This window comes from Agrilus planipennis, unplaced genomic scaffold (assembly GCF_000699045.2).
Source record: "Agrilus planipennis isolate EAB-ADULT unplaced genomic scaffold, Apla_2.0 scaffold2, whole genome shotgun sequence".
Classification (NCBI taxonomy): domain Eukaryota; kingdom Metazoa; phylum Arthropoda; class Insecta; order Coleoptera; family Buprestidae; genus Agrilus; species Agrilus planipennis.
Genome location: NW_020442464.1, coordinates 2,340,925 through 2,360,454, shown reverse-complemented (window position 1 = coordinate 2,360,454; position 19,530 = coordinate 2,340,925). Strand labels below are relative to the sequence as shown.

At 34.0% G+C, this 19,530-nt stretch overlaps 1 protein-coding gene across 1 annotated transcript in view; it reads left to right on the top strand.

Annotated features, from left to right (window-relative positions):
* Positions 1–19,530, top strand: part of LOC108735500 (triple functional domain protein) — a 95,196-nt gene that overhangs the window by 72,556 nt on the left and 3,110 nt on the right. The window contains exons 6-7 of the mRNA XM_018467876.1: positions 16,741–16,982; positions 18,959–19,405. Of these exons, the coding sequence (XP_018323378.1) occupies positions 16,741–16,982; positions 18,959–19,405 (689 nt within the window). The remainder of the gene's footprint in view (positions 1–16,740; positions 16,983–18,958; positions 19,406–19,530) is intronic.

Below are 19,530 nucleotides of genomic sequence, written 5' to 3'. Positions count from 1 at the left end.
TAATTTGCAATTTTATTTTTTAATTAAATTTTGTTGCATTCGTATCTGTACGTATTTACAATTTTATGAATTTTGAAATTAGATGCATTCAAAAAGGTAAGTAAGAGAACCCTGTGTCTCTTTAACGTCAATGATCACATTTTAAATAAACTCGTCGGGAACTTGAGATTGCAGAACTTCCAAATTGCATTCTTTATACTTGATAAAGAAAAAGATACTAGATGCACTGATAAGGTGTAGAACTACATATAAATTAGGACGAATTTTAATTTCTTTTTTTTTACTACGATGTACCGTTTCGACGGGGTTTTTAATTTAGCTCGAAAACGTTTAAGTAAGTATACAAGAAGATGGATGAAAATTGAAAAAAAAAAAAGAAAGGAACTGTGAAATGTGTCTCTCTAACATTTCGAGAGCACTGAGAAAAAGAATTTTCATTAAACCAACCCTTGTGGCTACTCATTACTTTTTATTGTACTTTTACTGCTGTTTAAAAGACGAACTCATGCAATTAAGACCAATAGTGAAAATAACTGTTGTTTATTACAGTGCTGAAGTTGAAATTACTTTTCCCTTATATATTTCATAATATTCATTATAAAGTTTATACCGTTTTTTTTAAGTTTCTTTAAAATGAATGAATAATAAGTATTCAATTTTAATGCCTATTTAACATTGGCAAATTATAAATGAAACATCTTTCTTTTATACTTACTGCTTATTTATATAAATATATATTTTGACCAATAATGGTTTTTATGAATCCAAAACAGATACAGTTTAGACCTAATCATAATATGGTAAGTGAGAAGTATCAGAACCTATAAAAAGAATTAAAATGCATTACTGCTCTATTATAACTCTAAAAATTAAAAGTATTTGAAATATTTGAGTTGGGGGCGGGGTCTAGAGTACGTTTTTGTCGCGTAATTTAATTGTGACGAAAAATAGTGCAGCTATTTAAAATATACTATTTTTGTTTATCTGTAAGTATTTCTTTATTTTTACGGCAAAAATAAAGAACAAATTTTAAATAGACAGTAACAATGTTTTCTGAATTACGTAATTTGACATTTAACACCAACATCATCGTAATCACCCAGATAAAAATGTTCAGTCTCTCAGAGTCTCTGAAAGTGAGACTCGAGTCTCCGTCTCTCATCGAGTCTCTCTAGTGTCGCTGAGAGAGACTGTCAAAAAACTGTTTAGCGTCTCTGAATGAGAGGCTCGAGTCGCTCGTAGAGAGATCCTTATTTCGTATCCAGTCTCTGAACAAGAGACTCGAATCTCTCAATAAGTGGTATCTCGATAGACATGGTTAAAATTTTCTAAGTTCAACATATTTCAGAGATCCCAGTCTTTCTACGAGAGACTCGAATCTCTCAATTTTTCAGTTTTATTCATTCAGTCTCTCTGAACGAGACTCAAATCCCTGAATTAACAATTTTATCGTTCGAGTCTCTCATACAGAGACTGTGAGAGATCCATAAAAACACCTAGGCAATAACTGAGAGATTGTGAAAAACTATGAGAGACGGTCTCGATAGACATGGTTTCTAGTTCAACATATTTCAGAGATCCCAATCTTTCTACGGGAGACTCGAGTCTCTCAATTTTTCAGTTTTATTCATCCAGTCTCTCTCGAATCTCTGAATTAACAATTTTATCGTTCGAGTCTGTCATACAGAGACTGTGAGAGATCCATGAGAACACCTAAGCAATAACTGAGAGACTGTGAGAGACGTTCTCAGAGACTCTGAAAGACTGAAAGACTCTGAGAAACTGAAAATTTTTGTCTAGGGCAATCAGCTAAAATGTAAATTAATTTTTTGATACAATTAAGTCATTTTCGTAACTTTTGAATGAAATAAGAAATATGCATTTTACCATTCCACTATCCATTATGATTGTGCCTCACAAGGGTTAAATTCATTAATTCTGTATCACCTTATAAACAACTATAATATGGTAGTTTCTTATTCATTTTGATGAGCTGTTACAATCTATGTATTATTATCTCTGTTATCATTGTCTTGTGTGTATCGAAGCACATCATAGCTATTTCGGGGATGATTTTGTCTACACATAATAAGACAGCACGATTCGAGCAAAAAGGGTTGAAGTTACAAAGGAGAGTATTGATTTTTATGTAAATTGTGTTCGAGCGTCTTTTATTATCAGATGTTTATTAACTGCGGGTTTTATGGCACCCCTATTACTTAAAATGACCCCTTTTTATATCACGCATTCTCGTTTACTTTGGAAAACGTATAAACACGAAAACATGGTAAATAGTTTAAAAATCTATATTTTTTGACGTAAACATAAAGCTTTTTTCAAGCTGGTCACGTATATTACGTATTTATTTTGGATTTAATTTTTTGACGACTTTGTTTCCATGTTTATTACGTCCCAATGAGGGTTGATGGTTAATATAAATTTCAGGGTTGCTGTTGTGGAAAACAAATAAAAAACACGATTAACGGATCCATTTAATTCAGAGCCATTGTTTTAGAAGTAAGCTGTAAAAAGAAGAGAGGGTGATTTTTCTTTGCATGTCGATTTAATCCAGAAACGTCGAAGTTAATTTTGATTCTAAATTGTTTCTGTTAAAAATAACGCCGGTTTAAACCCTTATTCGTGGATGGTTTCAGACATTGATGAACGCCGGTGTTAGGGTTTTATTGCCTTCTTAAAAGCAACATAAATTATTCTAAAGCTCGAAAGGTGAAACTTAATTGAAATATTAATAGAAGAAGGTAAGTTTTTTTTTAATGAAAATAAGGGTAAACTAAAATCACTCTTTAGTTACTACTACACTGATATTTTATTTTTAAAACGAGACATTTAGAAAACAATTTGTGATCTACAATTTTACCCTAACTGGCGATAATTTAAGGTTTATTCCAATTTTTTTTCTTGAAACAGTGCAAGTCGCATTAACTACAAGGTCAATTTAAGAAAAATGATTCTAATGCTTCCTTCGTGATGGACCAGTTAATATTATTACAGAAATGAATGAGCACCCCCTACCCCAATCGATCGAGAATTAGTCGTAATAACTAAATCAGTATTGCTCAACTTTGACGTGTTTTTTAACGGAAAAACTAGCTAGGGGATCGAACAGCGTCCCATTGGAATACTATTCAGTGACATTCCTTCATCCATTCCTGTAATAAACTGAGAGGTGGCCCATCTCGAAGAACAAATGTATTAGAGTTATTTTTCTTCTTTAACTTTGGTTGTGGTTGCAGATTCATAATTTTGTATCTAATCAATCTATATTTGATTCTATAACAACTTCCATGACCAATGGTGGCGGATGTTAAAACCTCTTGTTTGTGTTGACCAATCAACACTTGACAGAGCTTTGAACCCAGTGTTCATTTTTATATATTGTTTTTTTTTTTTTCGAAATTATACCTTCACCCTCTTTCTTCTCCCTTAACTCACTACCATAATTCAACACGTGGGCTAAATCTGTTCCGTCAATATTTTAAATCAAACCGTTGAACATCTGAAAGTTAACCAACAAGCTTGAGATTAATTGTGACGCATTTAACGACAGCTAGACATTTTAAAGTGATTCATGTGATAGACAGCATGCATCACTAACGATGGGTACAATTATTTGCGTGTTCCGCTCCCAATTCAACCGACAAAACAATGAACAGTAAGAGACCCAGACGTCTTTAGCAATCCAAGCCAGTATAACTCACCGTTTGAAGAGTCAATTAAAATGTTGTCGTGTTAAACAACTCACCCTCAGGTGGCCTCAGCAAAAAAGGCGTAAAATCGCGTGGCAATTACTGGTCACGAAATTACAGTGGTTGCATATAAAAAAGGGTACTTACGTTACGGTATTATCGCACTAAAATTGTAGAGGGAATGAGCGAATATAAAGATACAAGGCGAAAAATTAGAAGTGGCTGATTTTAGTATCTGGGGAGTTAGATAACTCAGGATGGAAGGAGCAGTAGGGATATGAAAGAGAGTATAGCACAGGGGCGGGTCGCCCTTAATAAAAAGAAGTCACTTCTAGGCTCGCAAACGGTTGATTTATTAAGATTGTTAATGGTGTATGTTTAGAGCGCGAAGCTGTACGGGTGCGAAACATAGACGGGGGGCGCCGTGGAAAAGAAAAGGTTAGAAGCAAATGAAATGTGACGTTACAGGCGAAAGATGAGGATACCGTGGATAGAGAAGATTAGAAATGAAGAATTATTAGAAAGAATAGGAGAACAGAGGACTCTATGGAAATCAATAAGAAATAGGTGAGATAGGTTGGTAAGACACCTCAGGAATGAAGGTCTAGTCAGAGACATATTAGAGGCATAAACAGGAGTTAAGAGCAGTAAAGGTACTGTTCGTTTCAAGAAGTTAGAGATATGCCCCTTCCCTTTATTAGGATGCGCCGTTCCAAATTCAATCATATTTGTCTACGGAGCTCATTTCTCCAGCGTTAATCGAGCGAGAACTAGACAAAAGTGTACAGTACCATTTGCAAAATTATTTAAACTGCCTCGTTAAAATTTAAGGATATGCTTTATTTAAAAGCATATTTAGCCAAAAATAATAACAAGTGGATTAACTTAACGTTCTGTACACCTATAAAACTTTTGCTTTGTTTTCTATAGTTAATTTATATACATTTTTGTATTAAGAAATTGCTATACATTTTCGTCTAGTACTGTACAGNACCGATCATCGAGCGAGAACTAGACAAAAGTGTACAGTACCATTTGCAAAATTATTTAAACTGCCTCGTTAAAATTTAAGAATATGCTTTATTTAAAAGCATATTTAGCCAAAAATAATAACAAGTGGATTAACTTAACGTTCTGTACACCTATAAAACTTTTGCTTTGTTTTCTATAGTTAATTTATATACATTTTTGTATTAAGAAATTGCTATACATTTTCGTCTAGTACTGTACAGTTCCAGCCGATCTCCTAAGACCGCCCATCGAGAGCTCTGCTCGTTCAACCTTGTTCCAACTATTTCTGTCTTGCTTACGCCTAGTGTGTATTCTTTCTATCTTCGCGCAGATTCCTTCAAGGACACAATTCTAATAAATTGGAATGGACTGTAGATTTAAATTAGATTACTGTTCACAAATAGTTAGTGGGGTGTTTTGATTTTAGGGAAATGCGAAACTTAGCTCAGGAAGGGAAAAGTAGAGGTGTGTGTCCAACTAGTTTTAGGACTGATGACCATGATGAAGTTAATAACCACACCTAAAGCCTACTCTTGGCAGATAAAATATGAGATACTTTCTGTAAAACTATGAACAGTACAATGAGAAATAGAGAATTAATTACAAAATTCATTTATGTTATATTGTTATTGTCGAGTTTTAATATCGATGATAAAATTAAAGTAGATTTTATTATTGAAAAACGTGTGTTTCCCAGTATTTTGCGAACCACCCTGCCTTTGTTTTATGGCTGACCTTTCCTACCTGATAAATTCCTCTTTATTTCTTTCCACGCGAATGTGATGTTCTAACGATCCACTGTGTCGTGGCAACGCCGGTCGATATAAATGCGAGCCAAAAAGTATTTAAAGTAATCGGAGATCAAAAAGCGTAAAATAAACGGGAGGGCATTCGATAAAGTCCAGGGCCTCGACCTTCGACCGTTGAATGTCACTGTTTTATAATTCGCAACCTATTCCTGAGAATGTAAATGCAAACTGCAAACTAATCTAGTTTTACCTTTGTCCCTCTTAACTCCTTCTCTGCTTTTATTTTGCCTCTATGTCTAGGAGTACATCCTACCAGCTTAAGTCGCCTATTTCTTATTGACTTCTGCAGTTGCCTTTTCTTTATTTCTAACCTTTTTTATCCACAGTATCTTCCTACAATAATATTCTCAAAAGCTTCTTTTCTTCTTTTTTTTTTCTACAGCTCTCACCATCCACGTTTCACACCCACACAGAGCAATGCTCCAAACATAGAATTTTAGTGAGCCTATTCCAAATTAGCCTATGGCGAGTACAAAAGGAATTTTTTTTTTAGTTAAAAGCTACCCGAACTTTACAATGCTTTCTTTAGTATCTGTAGTGCTTTTTTTCCATCTTGATCATTTAATTTGTTGCCTAAATTCAAATGAAAGAAAAATTGTAAACATCACGTAATTTATATGCCGCATTTTTATAGAAAAATTAATAAAGAAAAGCCGATTGCATTGCTAATTGAATATGATGCTTTCAAGTTACAGGGTTTTGTGAATGCTGTTTTATTAACTGTAGTTTAACCAGTTTGGTAGTAATAAGATAAAATGAGCGATCTTCCTCGGTTTCTACTCACTTCGTCGTGTGCAACAAATATCAATTGATCTAAATATTTTAATCAAGAAAATTGAAGTAAAAAAAATTAAGAAATCGACGATTTAATAATCGAACACACACACATACACCAACATCGAGTAATATCGAGCAGCAAATCTTAGAAGTGGGTACAGAACGTTAAAAAAAGGAGGAATCAAAGCTGTGGACAAATCATAGATAATAATTAAAAATGATAAGAAATCGACGTTTGAAGGATGTAATACAATCAATTCCGAATCTTGTCCTGAGTCTAGCGGGAATAAAAATAAAAATTTTACAGTGAAAATCAAATTTAATGGATTCGGGGAAGGTTAAGTGATTTCGAAAAGTTCTTTTCAAGCCTCCACCCATCAAAAATTTACAAAAGTCCTGTAAAAAGTCGTCGTTTATTCTTATTATTATCGATAGTTTCTTCATAGACGAAATGTTTCCACAAAGAATCTCCCTTTCTTTTCACAAGTTCTTTGAATTTTTTTCAGTTGATACGGTTAGTTCTTTTATGTATTCTCGCTAGAATCTCGTTCATAAATTGCATTACGTCACTGGTTCCACAATACTCGGAATTGATGCTACCACATCGTGCGTGTGCTAGTTGAGAAATGTGCTTGGGGTTTCTGGAAATGTTTGAAACTATTAAAAACACTTAACTGCAGTTATGTACCATCCAACGATTCATTGTTTCTGAAATTTACTTTATTTTTAATGAATACATGATAGATGTTAGCTTTAGCTACAAATCTATTAATAACTCACAAAAAGGACATCAGAATATCAAGTTTATGTTCAATTGTAGAATAATTGTGAACAATTTTTGTTACTTTCGGTAAATATTTAGTAGTTAACTACCATAGGAGAATAAATGTACTATTATGGTCAGGAATATCACGATTACCAAAATTTTTCTCACAGTATACGTAGGCGTGAAACCTTTAGAGATATTACAACGAAATAAGGACTAATCATATGTTGTTCCCAAGATAATTGCCCATAAAGTAAGTAAATTCTGAGGTAGTTGTCGCAATACCTCATTAATCGAATCTATTCATCTATTATTCAAACAGATCACCGCGTATATCGTTTGGTAGCGAACGTGGTTTAATTATGGAATAACCAAAGTAATTTAAATTGTAATTGGACAGTCCAACTTTGTTTTTTCTTGTCTGTTGCCCTGATTTTTATTTTTATAATTTTATTTGGTAAACCATTTTCGAAGGAATATGTTTATGAAGAACGATTTAAAGCAATTATTATTTAACTAGTAACAAATTTAAATGCCTATTCGACAATTGCCTTGACCTAGTAGGTACAGAAACTGGAAAATTATTAGCTTCAGTTTTCTACTTTCGCACTATAATTTACTTCTAAATTGAATCATAAAGTAAACTGATTTTTTGTCACATTTCATGTGGTGAAGTTAAGTATAACAAAATACAGTTTTATGTGTGTCATTTTTTTCTCCAAGTTTTAACGAAACATTACCTTAATGACACGTTAAATAAAAATAAATTGAAAGAAAGATCTAACTTTTGCGATACTTGGTAAAACTATTTACTTTGGTTTTTCAAAAGAAATGTATTCGTTGCTTTAAGAGTTAGCCGTTTCATTGTTTCAAGAATTAGAACGTCGGTGTCAGTGTCTTTGTTTCAACATATCCTAAACGTTGCGGATGTTTATACATACACGATCTAAGAATATTTGGCACAATTGTAATTTACGTACAGTGTATACAAAAGCCGATTTTTATTACAATCTAACGAGTAAACGAGTGGCGTTATAGGTACTGACAGACTACAGACATATCATTACAAATTTGACGATTACCAAATGTGTGTTTGTTTCTTAAGTAGAAGAAATTAGGGAACAAAAGAAAATGTTTTTATAAAGAGATGCACATTTGTAAGGAAAAAAAATAATGGTAAATGTCTAGATGGTGGGTGGGATCGAAAGAGGAGGTCTCTCCCACCACTGTACCATAAAAAGTTCGTGACGGTCTCACTCCCATAAAAAGTTATGGGGGTTAGATGATGCCCCCCCACTTCTGTAGGGGGATCGAAAGAGGGTGGTCACTTGAACAAAACCCGATAACTTAACCTAACCTACCCTATTGATAAATCTATTGTATAACTTTCTCAATATTTTGATGTATTTTTCATTAGTTTTATCTTTGAATATTGTTTAAGAATGACTATATAAATATTTACATGCCTAGAAATGTATAAAAATTGGCATATTTATTAACTCTTCTTTCGATCCCCCCCACCCCCATCATCTAGACCTTTACCAAAATAATAAGAATGATTATAGCAAAATAATTCGAACTGTACCTTGAACATCAACGGCGGTCACATAGTGAATGTTGTTAATATTTAACGTAACATGAATAGAGTTAACTTTGAATCTATTTTCTTAAATCATTGTACTTGGATTATGTTCTACCGGTCGGTATATATTATTCAATTCAAATGGTTTAACCAAGTAAATACTAACTAGAAAGTAATTCATTTACTTACTAATGAATTTATTTACAGTTTAGTAAATACATATTCTATAAATACTTCATTATCATAAGGTCGTCAGTCCTAAGAATGGTTGGACACGCACCTTCACTTCTTTCCTATCCTGTGCTTCGCATTAAACTAGAACAACCCATAATCCTTAACTATTTGCGAACAGTAATCAAATCTAGGTCTACCTCTACCACTCCTAACTTCCGTTTCTGCTTCTAAAATATCTCTTACTAGCCCTTCATGCCTGAGAGGGTGTCCTACCAACCTATCTCGCTTATTTCTTATTGACTTCCATAGAGTCCTCTTGTTCTCCTATTCTTTTAATACCTTTTCATTTCTAACCTTCTCTGTCCACGATATTCTCATCATTTGCCTGTGACACCACATTTCGAACACTTTTAACCTTTTCTTTACTCCCGCTTCTATCGTCTAGTTTTGACCTATTGACCATTTAATTTGTAACCATTTTATGCTTACTTTTTGCGCCTTCTGTTTTATCTTTGAATATGTAAGGTACCAGTTTGTTTCAAACGATTAGCTAACAAAAATCTCGACTCTATTACTAGAAGGTCACTCAGCCGTCTGCCCTTCACTGTTGTCCTGAAGGACATGTTTTGTTACCTTCTTATCTTATTTGCGACCGACGCGACGCTAAGGACTTCGAGACTTGAGATGATGTCATTTCATTTTCAGAATTCTATGAACAGAAATTCTTACAATTATTGTACTTGGTTTTGTGTATTACTAGCGCGTAACCGTTAATCCTTAAATTGAGCGTTGCTTTGGATTATTGTATATTCTCTTTAAATAAATAATAATATTAACTTAATTGTCCGAGGTACGTGTTTCCTACTTTAACATCTGCGAACAAGATGTGGTAAAATTATTTGCTGCTGGTTTACTCGATTTTATACGAGATCTGTTCAAAAAGTATCGCGAATTTTGAATTTCCGCGGGTTACGTATATTCGACTTTTGATTTTTTTGTGGCGTTATGTTGCTACTCATGTCTCTCACATATACCGACAAGTTCGGCGATGTTGAATGTTCAGTTAATTTTTGACAGCTGCTTTGCTTGCACGTGTTTTGACTCGTCTTCGATTTTTGCCTATTCCAAAAAATTGATCAAAGAATCTGTATCAAATTTTGTGTAGAAAACAAAATTAAGTACTCGAACGCATTCAAAATGTTGAGGAAATTGTATTGGCCAATCGTCGAATCACCGTTAGAGAAGTTGCTGAGGACCTAAACATGTCGATTGACTCCTGTCATTCAATCTTTGCCAATGATTTGGGCATAAGACGGGTCGCCGCGAAATTCGTACCAAAATTACTCAATTTCGACCAAAAATAGCTTCGCATTAACATTTCTAAGGAGCTTTCGTGACGACCCAAATTTGCTCTAAAGAATCATAACTGGTGACGAATAATGGATTTTTTGTTATGACGTGGAAACCAAAGCTCAATCATCCCAATGGAAGCTGCCGCAGGAACCAAGACCGAAAAAAGCTCACCAAATTAGGTCGAATGTGAAGATTTTGCTAACAGTTTTCTTCGATTACAGGAGTGTTGTGCATCATGAGTTCTTGATTCACGGTTAATAATATACATTCTCTTCAAGTTATGTGCCAGAAACGTCCGGATTTGTGGAAGAAGATAAATTAGCTTTTGCACCATGATAACGACCCTGCTCACACATCGATGCATGTGCGCGACTTTTTTTTCCAAAAGCAACACACTAATAATGCCGCAACCACCGTAGTCCCCAGATCTGACCCACTGTGACTTTTTCTTGTTCCCAAAACCGAAGAGGCCCATGAAAGGACGACGCTACGCTACGATTGAGAAGATAAAGACGGCATCGAAGTAGGAGCTAAACAAGATCACAAAAAAATATTTTTTGAAATGCTTCGAGGATTGGAAGAAACTTTGGCAGAATTGTATAATATTTAGTGGGAATTATTTTCAAGAGGGGCAAAATAGATATTCACGAATAAATAAATAATTTTTGAAAAAACACAGAATTCGAGATACTTTTTGTACAGACCTTGTATGTACTACTTTATAAAACCTAATTAAATAATCCAAAATAATTAAAATACTCGGCGACTTATTATGAGAAGTTGTGATTTTAATTTAAAAATAAACCAAAACAGTAAAGTCTGTCAAGTATTTCATTTTGTTTTACATTTAGTTTTCGTCGTATTGTCTTTTTTAAAATTATTCCTGTCATAAAGCCAAAATAAACGCAAAGAGTAGAAAAAAACATGCTACAGTTTAAGATTTCTCGAAGAATTAAAGGAAGAATTTTGATATATTTTACAAATTTTCACATAAAGCAATTGAAATTGTAAATTATAAAGTTTATTATAATAGATGTATTTATATGGATAAACAATATTCAATTATAAAACCGTACGTCTATTTTTACTTTCCATCACATGTGTCTTAATGGACATAGGTAATGTCCACGTGTGTGGAAATAGACCAATTTCCCCGTTGTTAATGCGATTATGGATCCGTCAAATATGTTAAATCTCATCATTCTTCTATTTTTAAGCGAACTGGGTCAAAACGTAAAAAAAGATTTTTGAACTGTGGGATAGGGGTTAAGGAATTGGTTTAATGGTATTATTTGTACACTATAAATTTAAATTTTACACTATACATGCCGGAGTTGCCTGTAACGAACGTTGCATTGAAGATAGTTAAGGATGTGGGCTGTTCTAGTTTTAGGGAAATGCAAAGACTAGCTCAAGATAGGAAAGCGTGGAGGTGCGTGTCCAACCAGTCTTCGGACTGACGACCTCATGATGTTGAAAATTAAACAACAGGTCTTCAATGACATCTGTTTTGAGAACTGATAATCAATGCGATTAGACTGTATTTGTAACCAATTAAAGACCTATACCAGGGATGGCGAACTAATGGCACGCGTGCCATTAGTGGTACGCAACACAATGTTTTGGGCACGTCACGTCAAATAATTTAAACGTATAAGGCATAGAACAAACAGAATAGCTCAAAACCCCAACGCCAAAACAAGACACTGTAGTTGCCCGAAGCACTTTTCGGTAACAAAGTTACCTTCTTCAGGGACTGCAATTTTCTTTGCAAAAGACAATGGTTACAATTGTAACATTATTGATAAATTAATTAATAAGATAAAATTTAGGAATTTTATTTCAAGATCTACGACTTTTCAAACAGATGCTAATAAAACCAAGTTTATTACTATGCCATACGAGCCAAGATTTACTCGCGGACTCGAGGGTATTTTTCGAAAACTTGGTTTACGGATTGCTTACAGTTCAAATGGCAACTCCATTCAAACTCTCCTTGGTAACCCTAAGGATAAAATTCCATTCTTAGAAAAGTCGGGGATATATGAAATTAGTTGTAATGACTGTAGTAAAAAATATATTGGACAAACTAGACGTTCAATCAAAACCAGATTTAAAGAACATCTAGCTCATGCTAGGTTTGGTAGAGAAGAAAAATCTAGTGTTGCCCAACATATTCTTACTGATGGACATAATATTAATATTAATAACCTTAAGTTAGTTAAAGAAGTTAGGAATAATCGTTTACTAAACAGTTTTGAAAGTTTATACATTTATAAAAATAAACAAATTGTTCTTAACAATGACAACGGTCCCATCCCTGGATCTCCGCTATTTAGTTTAGTTTAATTACGTTTATGATGATGATGTTAAGGTCCATTGAACATCTACCTTGTTGGCTTCGGGTCATGTTCACTGAACCTTAACAACTATCAGTATAAATTAGGATTAGTTCTCATTTAGGTTTAGTTTACTTCAGTCCCTGAAGAAGGTAACTTTGTTACCGAAAAGTGCTNTAAAGAGTGGAGGAAAGCATATTCTTAAATTTTAACGAGGCAGTTTAAATAATTTTGCAAATGGTACTGTACACTTTTGTTTAGTTCTCGCCTGATGATCAGTGGAGAAATGAGCTCCGCAGACAAATATGATTGAATTTGAAATTATGCTACAGCGCATCCTAATAAAGGGAAGGGGCATTTCTCTAACTTCTTGAAACGAACAGTACAAGTATTTTCCAAATTTGAAAAAATGTAACAACAATTTAGAAATACACGAGAAACCAGACGAAGACCAAGTTACTGAAGAATTTGTTTCTGTGATTCTTTAATCAAGGAATTTTCAGAAACCGTTTGACTATTGCACACTAGCATTCTGCTAAAAGTAGCATCGTACAACCCTAACATAAGTTATTTGTCATCTAATCTGCAACAACAGAAGTCACACTAATTTTACTCTAATTTTAATTACACGCATAATTTAGACACTGCAAAATGTTTCTATTTTTTTTTGTAGTAAATAAAGAATTTTGAGCTGATATTATTTATTATTATTATATTATATTCGCAATAATCACAGTGACAAAGTTATTTGATGGCACGTCTATAACATGATTAAACTTTTCTTTATAAAAAAGGCACGCCGATACGTAAAGGTTCGCCATCCCTGACCTATACGGTTCTGAAATCTCCAACAAATGCATCGATAAAACTAAATTGTTACGTATCGTTAATAGATACTTATAACAAAATATCTGTTTTTGACATACCACCAATACGAATGTACTCACATATATATCGACTTTTTTATTATTCTTTTTTTAATTCGCTTCCTTCCTTTCAAAAAGGACGTATTGTGTCAGATGCAGAATCCGTAACGATATCGATTTCTAGTAATCTTAAAATGTCTCTTATGAACAACTACAAAAGCGGTTGCTATAGGAACAAGTGTCACATTTTGAAAACAGTTATACCAAGTTTAATAGTTGTAAACGAACAAACGAATTGCTATTTGAAGTGCTTGCTTTATATGGACGGAGTAGACGATATAGCTTTTGATGTAACAATGTATTGTAAAGTAAATTTTTGTTTCAAATTTGTGAACCAACGACAAAGTAACACAATACATATTTGTTGTAGAATTTTTTAGGATTAAAAGTAGTTAAATATTTGCAGTAACTGATTAACAGATTATAATATTATACGCGAATGTGTTATGGAAATGGAATAGCACTCAGATCTTTGCACAACTATAACGCTAATGTAATGAAGTAATTAATAATTATAATTAAAAATTGAGTTAAACATTATTATATACCATCATGATCATCATAAGGTCCTCAACCCGAAGACTAGTTCGACAAGCACCTCTAGTTTTTCCCATGTTGTGGCAATTTTCGTATTTCTTGAGAACTGGACAACCTCCTACATTTCTAATTAATTCTTTTCGAACAGTAATCCAATGATCTAGTCTAGGTCTATAACTCCTGCTTCTGCTTCTAATATGTCTCTAATTATCCCTTCATGTTTAAGAAGATGTCATACCAACTTATCTCACCTATTTCCTACTGATTTCCATAGCGTTCTCTGTTCTCCTACGCATTCTAAAACCTCATTTTTAAGCTTTTCCATCTACGGTATTTTGGACGTCCTTGCGTCTATAATATTAATCTCATAGACCAGATGTTGATCAAACGTCAATTCAAAATTTGCATTGAAGGGAAAAGCAAATCCTTAGACAATGTTTTTATTTCAGGATTCTCTTTGATCACAATGATTACTATAAATGTGAAGGAGTATGAATGATCTTTAAATCGTTAAAACATTAACTTTCTTTTGGTGTTTGCCTTCAGCTTATTTATTGACGACAATCCTAAGAAAAAAAGATTAGAAAATAAACTGTTTTTACCAAAAAAGGATTCTTGAAACAAATCGTTTTCTTTTGCTACGTATTTCTCAAACGAAAGCCTAAAACAAAACACATCGACTTGACAGCGTGTTGAGTAAGATCATTTGAAATCGTGATAGATTATTTTCCTTTTCGTAAAGACGGTAAAGATTTGCTGTTTTTTCTTGTTATCCTCCGCATTCTCTATTGTTGTAGTCAACCGAGGTAGTAGTATCAGGTTTTCATCCTGACTTTTAGGGGTAATAATAAATCTGTGTAGAAAGTGTAGAAGTCTGCGTCTGATTCTATGCAAAGAAGGTTGAGTAATTGAAAAAGCAAGCACTCAACAACAGTTTTGGATTCTTTAAGAATATATGCATAGTATAATTCCTTCTGGCATGTCTCAGCAAGGAAATAATAAACTCAGAATTAAAATAAAAAACAAGACAAGAATTAAAAAAATAACATTAATCTTGATTAACAATTTAACGAAATCACCTGATTCGAATCGCGATTCCGATTTCCATCAGGGCAAATCACCGACTACACTAAAATTCATCCATTCAGTCTGTTAATTTGTAGTAGTAAACCGCCGTTGTCATCATCGTTAAGTCGTCAGTCCTTAGACATTCCCTAAAACTAGAACAACCCATATCCTTAACTATTTGCGAACAGTAATCTAATCTAGGTCTACCTTTACCTCTCCTAACTCTCGTTTCAGCCTCTAATATGTCTCTGACTAGACCTTTATGCCTGAGAAGGTGTCCTACTAATCTATCTCGCCTATTTCTTATTGACTTACATAGAGTCCTCTGTTCTCCTATTCTTTCTAATACCTCTTCATTTCTAACCTTCTTTACCCACGGAATCATCATCATTCGCCTGTAACACCACATTTCGAACGCTTCTAACCTTTTCTTTTCTGCGGCGTCCACTGTCCATGTTTCCCACCCGTACAGCGCCATACATACCCCTTCAACAACCTTTCGCCATATGTATGCAGATATTATTTACTACTAACTGATGTATTTCGTAGAAAGTGTTCAATAAATGCACTTTATAAATGTTATAATTTATTAAGTTTAACGTTGAATAACGAAAAAGTCGTCACATAAAACCATTTGAGATTATTTTCCTTGCCATAAATTGCTTATTTGTAATTTATAATTATATAAGTAAGCAAACGCTTTCATTCATTAGAAAATTGATCCAGGTGGTATAAATCAGTCTCAAGTTGTGCAATTACTTACACGGATTGTGAATGCATATTTAAATTTATTTTATAATCTAGTAAGGGTTAATTAACTTTCACTAGCTGATAGTGAAATGCGACGGTATTTATTTTATTTGTATTCCTAAGGGGTTTATGTATAATATGTAGCTTTTAGTGGATATAAAGTTTCGATAAAGAATGTGTTCATCAATCACGCATCAGGCAATTAATCACATTAAATATTCAGGGAATTTCTCAAATTCAAAGTTGACTAACAATAAGGATAAAGAAATAAATAAATGATTGATGTGATCCATTAATCTGGATAAATTACCTTAATAAATCTTTGAGAAAATGCTTTTAATGTAAGAAATTTGGAAATTAAGATAAGAAAAGGCTCCTTGTACATTTAAAAGCTATTGTTGTTAAAAAAATTGTGTTTTGTTTATTTATTTGATAAGTTCTTGACCTATTTTCCTTCTTAATTGAGAAAATGCGCGGAGGAAATGAAAAAGGAAAATTTACCTAAATATTAAAGCGATATTTACAATTTATCCCACTAGTCCGTTGCTTCGTAAGCGAAAATAATAAAAATTACAATTTGGAACCGAATTTGTAAAAATAAAATCCCAGCAGAAATAAATTTACTAGGTATTTTAGTTGATATTACAAATTAAATTGTAATAATTAAGAAACTTGAAATAATTTTTAAAAAAACATGTCTAAGTTGATGTTATTACAAGTTATCTGATACATTCTACAATTTCTACGTCATTTACAATCGAAAATTGTAATTTCTGCGTTGTCATGAAAATTTAGTTTTCTCCGTTTGTTCTTTAATTATTCATCATTATCCTTAGAAGGTCCTGATTCTTAATCTTCCTTAAAAAAAAATCCCTTGTGGATTGTTTTTTTTGTAAACATAAATACTTACTATAGGAGTATTATTTTTGTTTTTATTTTAGGCCAAAGACTGTTACAAAGGGTTTGCGGAAGCGACACTGGTCAAGGCGGAGGCGGAGGCGAAAGGAAAGATCCTGATTCACCTGTGATTGGTACATCAGATGCCGATATCAAAGCATTGGTCCTTCAAAATTTAGACGCGGTACATGCCTCGCAACAACACTTATTACAATTGTGGCACCATAAAAAACTAAAATTGGATCAGTGCTTTCAACTCAGGCTTTTCGAACAGGATTGCGAAAAGGTAAAATCAAAAAATTAATTTTTTTAGTTCGTTTTTATAATACATATTAATAATATACCGTGTGCGAAGATGCGGATCATGACATTGAGCTATAAAATAATTCGAAGTGGTCTATATTCTGTCGACACTGCCAGACGCGGATCGCGATTTCGATTTTTTTGGATCTCATCAGCACGTCGCAGACAGCCCTGACAGAACACAGACCAATTTTTACCTGCTGTTTTAACAACGCGTTTTATAAAATACTACAAATGGCGCGGTAAACGCCATCTGTAGTACGATGCTACATTTTTTACTACAGATGGCGTTTATCGCGCCATTTGTAGTATTTTATAAAACGCGCTGTTAAGACATCAGGTAAAAGTTGGTCTGTGTTCTGTCGGAGCTGCCTGCGACGCGCTGATGAAATCCAAAAAGATCGAAATCGCGATCCGCGTCTGGCAGTTTCGATAGAATACAGACCACTTCGAATTATTTTATTCGATTATGGTAACGTGCTTATCACGTTGAGGTTAGCTACGCCGGGATTCGTTTCAGCAAGTAGATATCCGTATATTTAAATGGACCTTGTTGGAGCATACGTAATCCTAAAATGTAGCATCGTACTACAGATGGCGTTTACCGCGCCATTTGTAGTACATTGAGCTATATCAATTGCAGTGCGCACGAATACACGGCGGTTGTTTAAGATTTCGTACGCCAAAATTCCCACTTTCGCAACCAGTATAACACCAACGGTAGCTTATTAAACATCACAGACTCCCTCATCGGTGATATTCCATTCTAATTTTAATTACCTTCTAACGTTATTTAATACCGATCAAAATTAATTGGGAAATGTTCTTCATGCGGATGTCAATCTCTGTACTTTAAATGTAATTAATTTTGCATCGTTATTGTGTTCTAAGGTTTGCGAAATTAAATTTTGGTACTATCAAAACATAAACACTCCTGCATTGTTTGCATAATTCAATTCAGCTGTTATTATCAAAACTCTACAGCTGTTATATTATAATTAATTTTAACGTGAAGGTAAATTCTGAAATCACATATGCAAAAGTACCTATCTACCTGAGTAATCATAAAAAACATATTGTTATTGAATTTCCTTCGTCGATTTCCGTACATAGTGACACTTTCACAAGTTAAGTGTAACATTAACCAAGCGCAAATGTCAGAAAAATGAAGCTAAACAACCGCCTATTTGAACATTAAAGATGATATTGAATTTCCTTCCTGTTTTTAAACCTTGGCGTAAATGTATAGGGTGTTTCTTGAAGCCCGCTCTTTGTAAATCACGAGGCAGATACTTTGGTTTATTATATTATCGGTATCGATTTGAATTTTCCAGAAATTCAGTGATCGGCAGACGAGATCTTCGAGTTTCCGGAGAATTCAAATCGATAGTCTGCATCGTGATTTAGATCATGTTCCGTACTATCGGCAGATAGTTCGGTCGATTTGATTCAAGCAGTAGAAGTTGGTATAGTCAGTTCACTTAGAGGAAGGTACACCGTGGGCGATGCGCAGAAACTAATATAGGTCGTAGTCGGGTGCCCGAAGTATGACCGCTAGTTTATCGTCAGATGTTTCTGATCGAAACGCAACTGTAAGCCTCTGGCGCTGTAAATAACATCTGACAGTTACGTTCATTAAGACAGTCTGCGCACATTGATCTGACATGGTGTACCTTTCACTAAGTTAACGGACTGTATCATTTTTACATTCGTTCTATGAAATTGGCAGGCGATCTAAACTGAAACATCACTTATTCTTAAGCGATTTGAAACCCATAAGAAACGCTACGTCTTACCTAATACCCTAACTTATTCGGCATAAAACAACATAGATTTTAAGTTCCCAAAAGACAGACGATGTAAAATCATGTTTCAATTTGTGTAGATTTCGTCTGGTCTATTCTAAATATTCCGTATACTCAATAGAAATATTTCTGAAGTATCATTGCTTTATTTCAGATGTTCGACTGGATTTGCCACAATCGAGACGTGTTCTTATTAAATTACGTCGAAATTGGCCACTCGTATCAAGTGGCCAAACAGTTGCAAGAAGACCATCAGCATTTCACCATGAGTTCCATGAACGTTTACGTGAACATAAATCGAATACTTTCGGTGGCGAGTCGTTTGATCGAAGGTGGTCATTATGCGGCTGCCCATATCCGTTCCGTAGCGAATCGGTTGGACAGGACGTGGAAGGACTTCGCTGCCGGACTGGACGAAAGAACTGCCGTCCTGGCGCTATCCGTCATATTCCATCACAAGGCGGAACAATACGTCGACAATGTCAAGAACTGGAATTCCGCCTGTGATAATAACAATTTGCCAAACGAAATAATTATGCTTGAGAATGCCATTCATCAGCACCAAAATTTATATGAATCTATGTGTCAAGCGTATACTGAGGTAAATTGATCTCTTTAGTAAAAAATAAAATAAAAGGTGTGCATTTATGTACACGCAGTAGAAGTTTAGGTACCTCTATTTGCATTTTTATATATATTATTTTTATTTTATATACTCGCGGACTC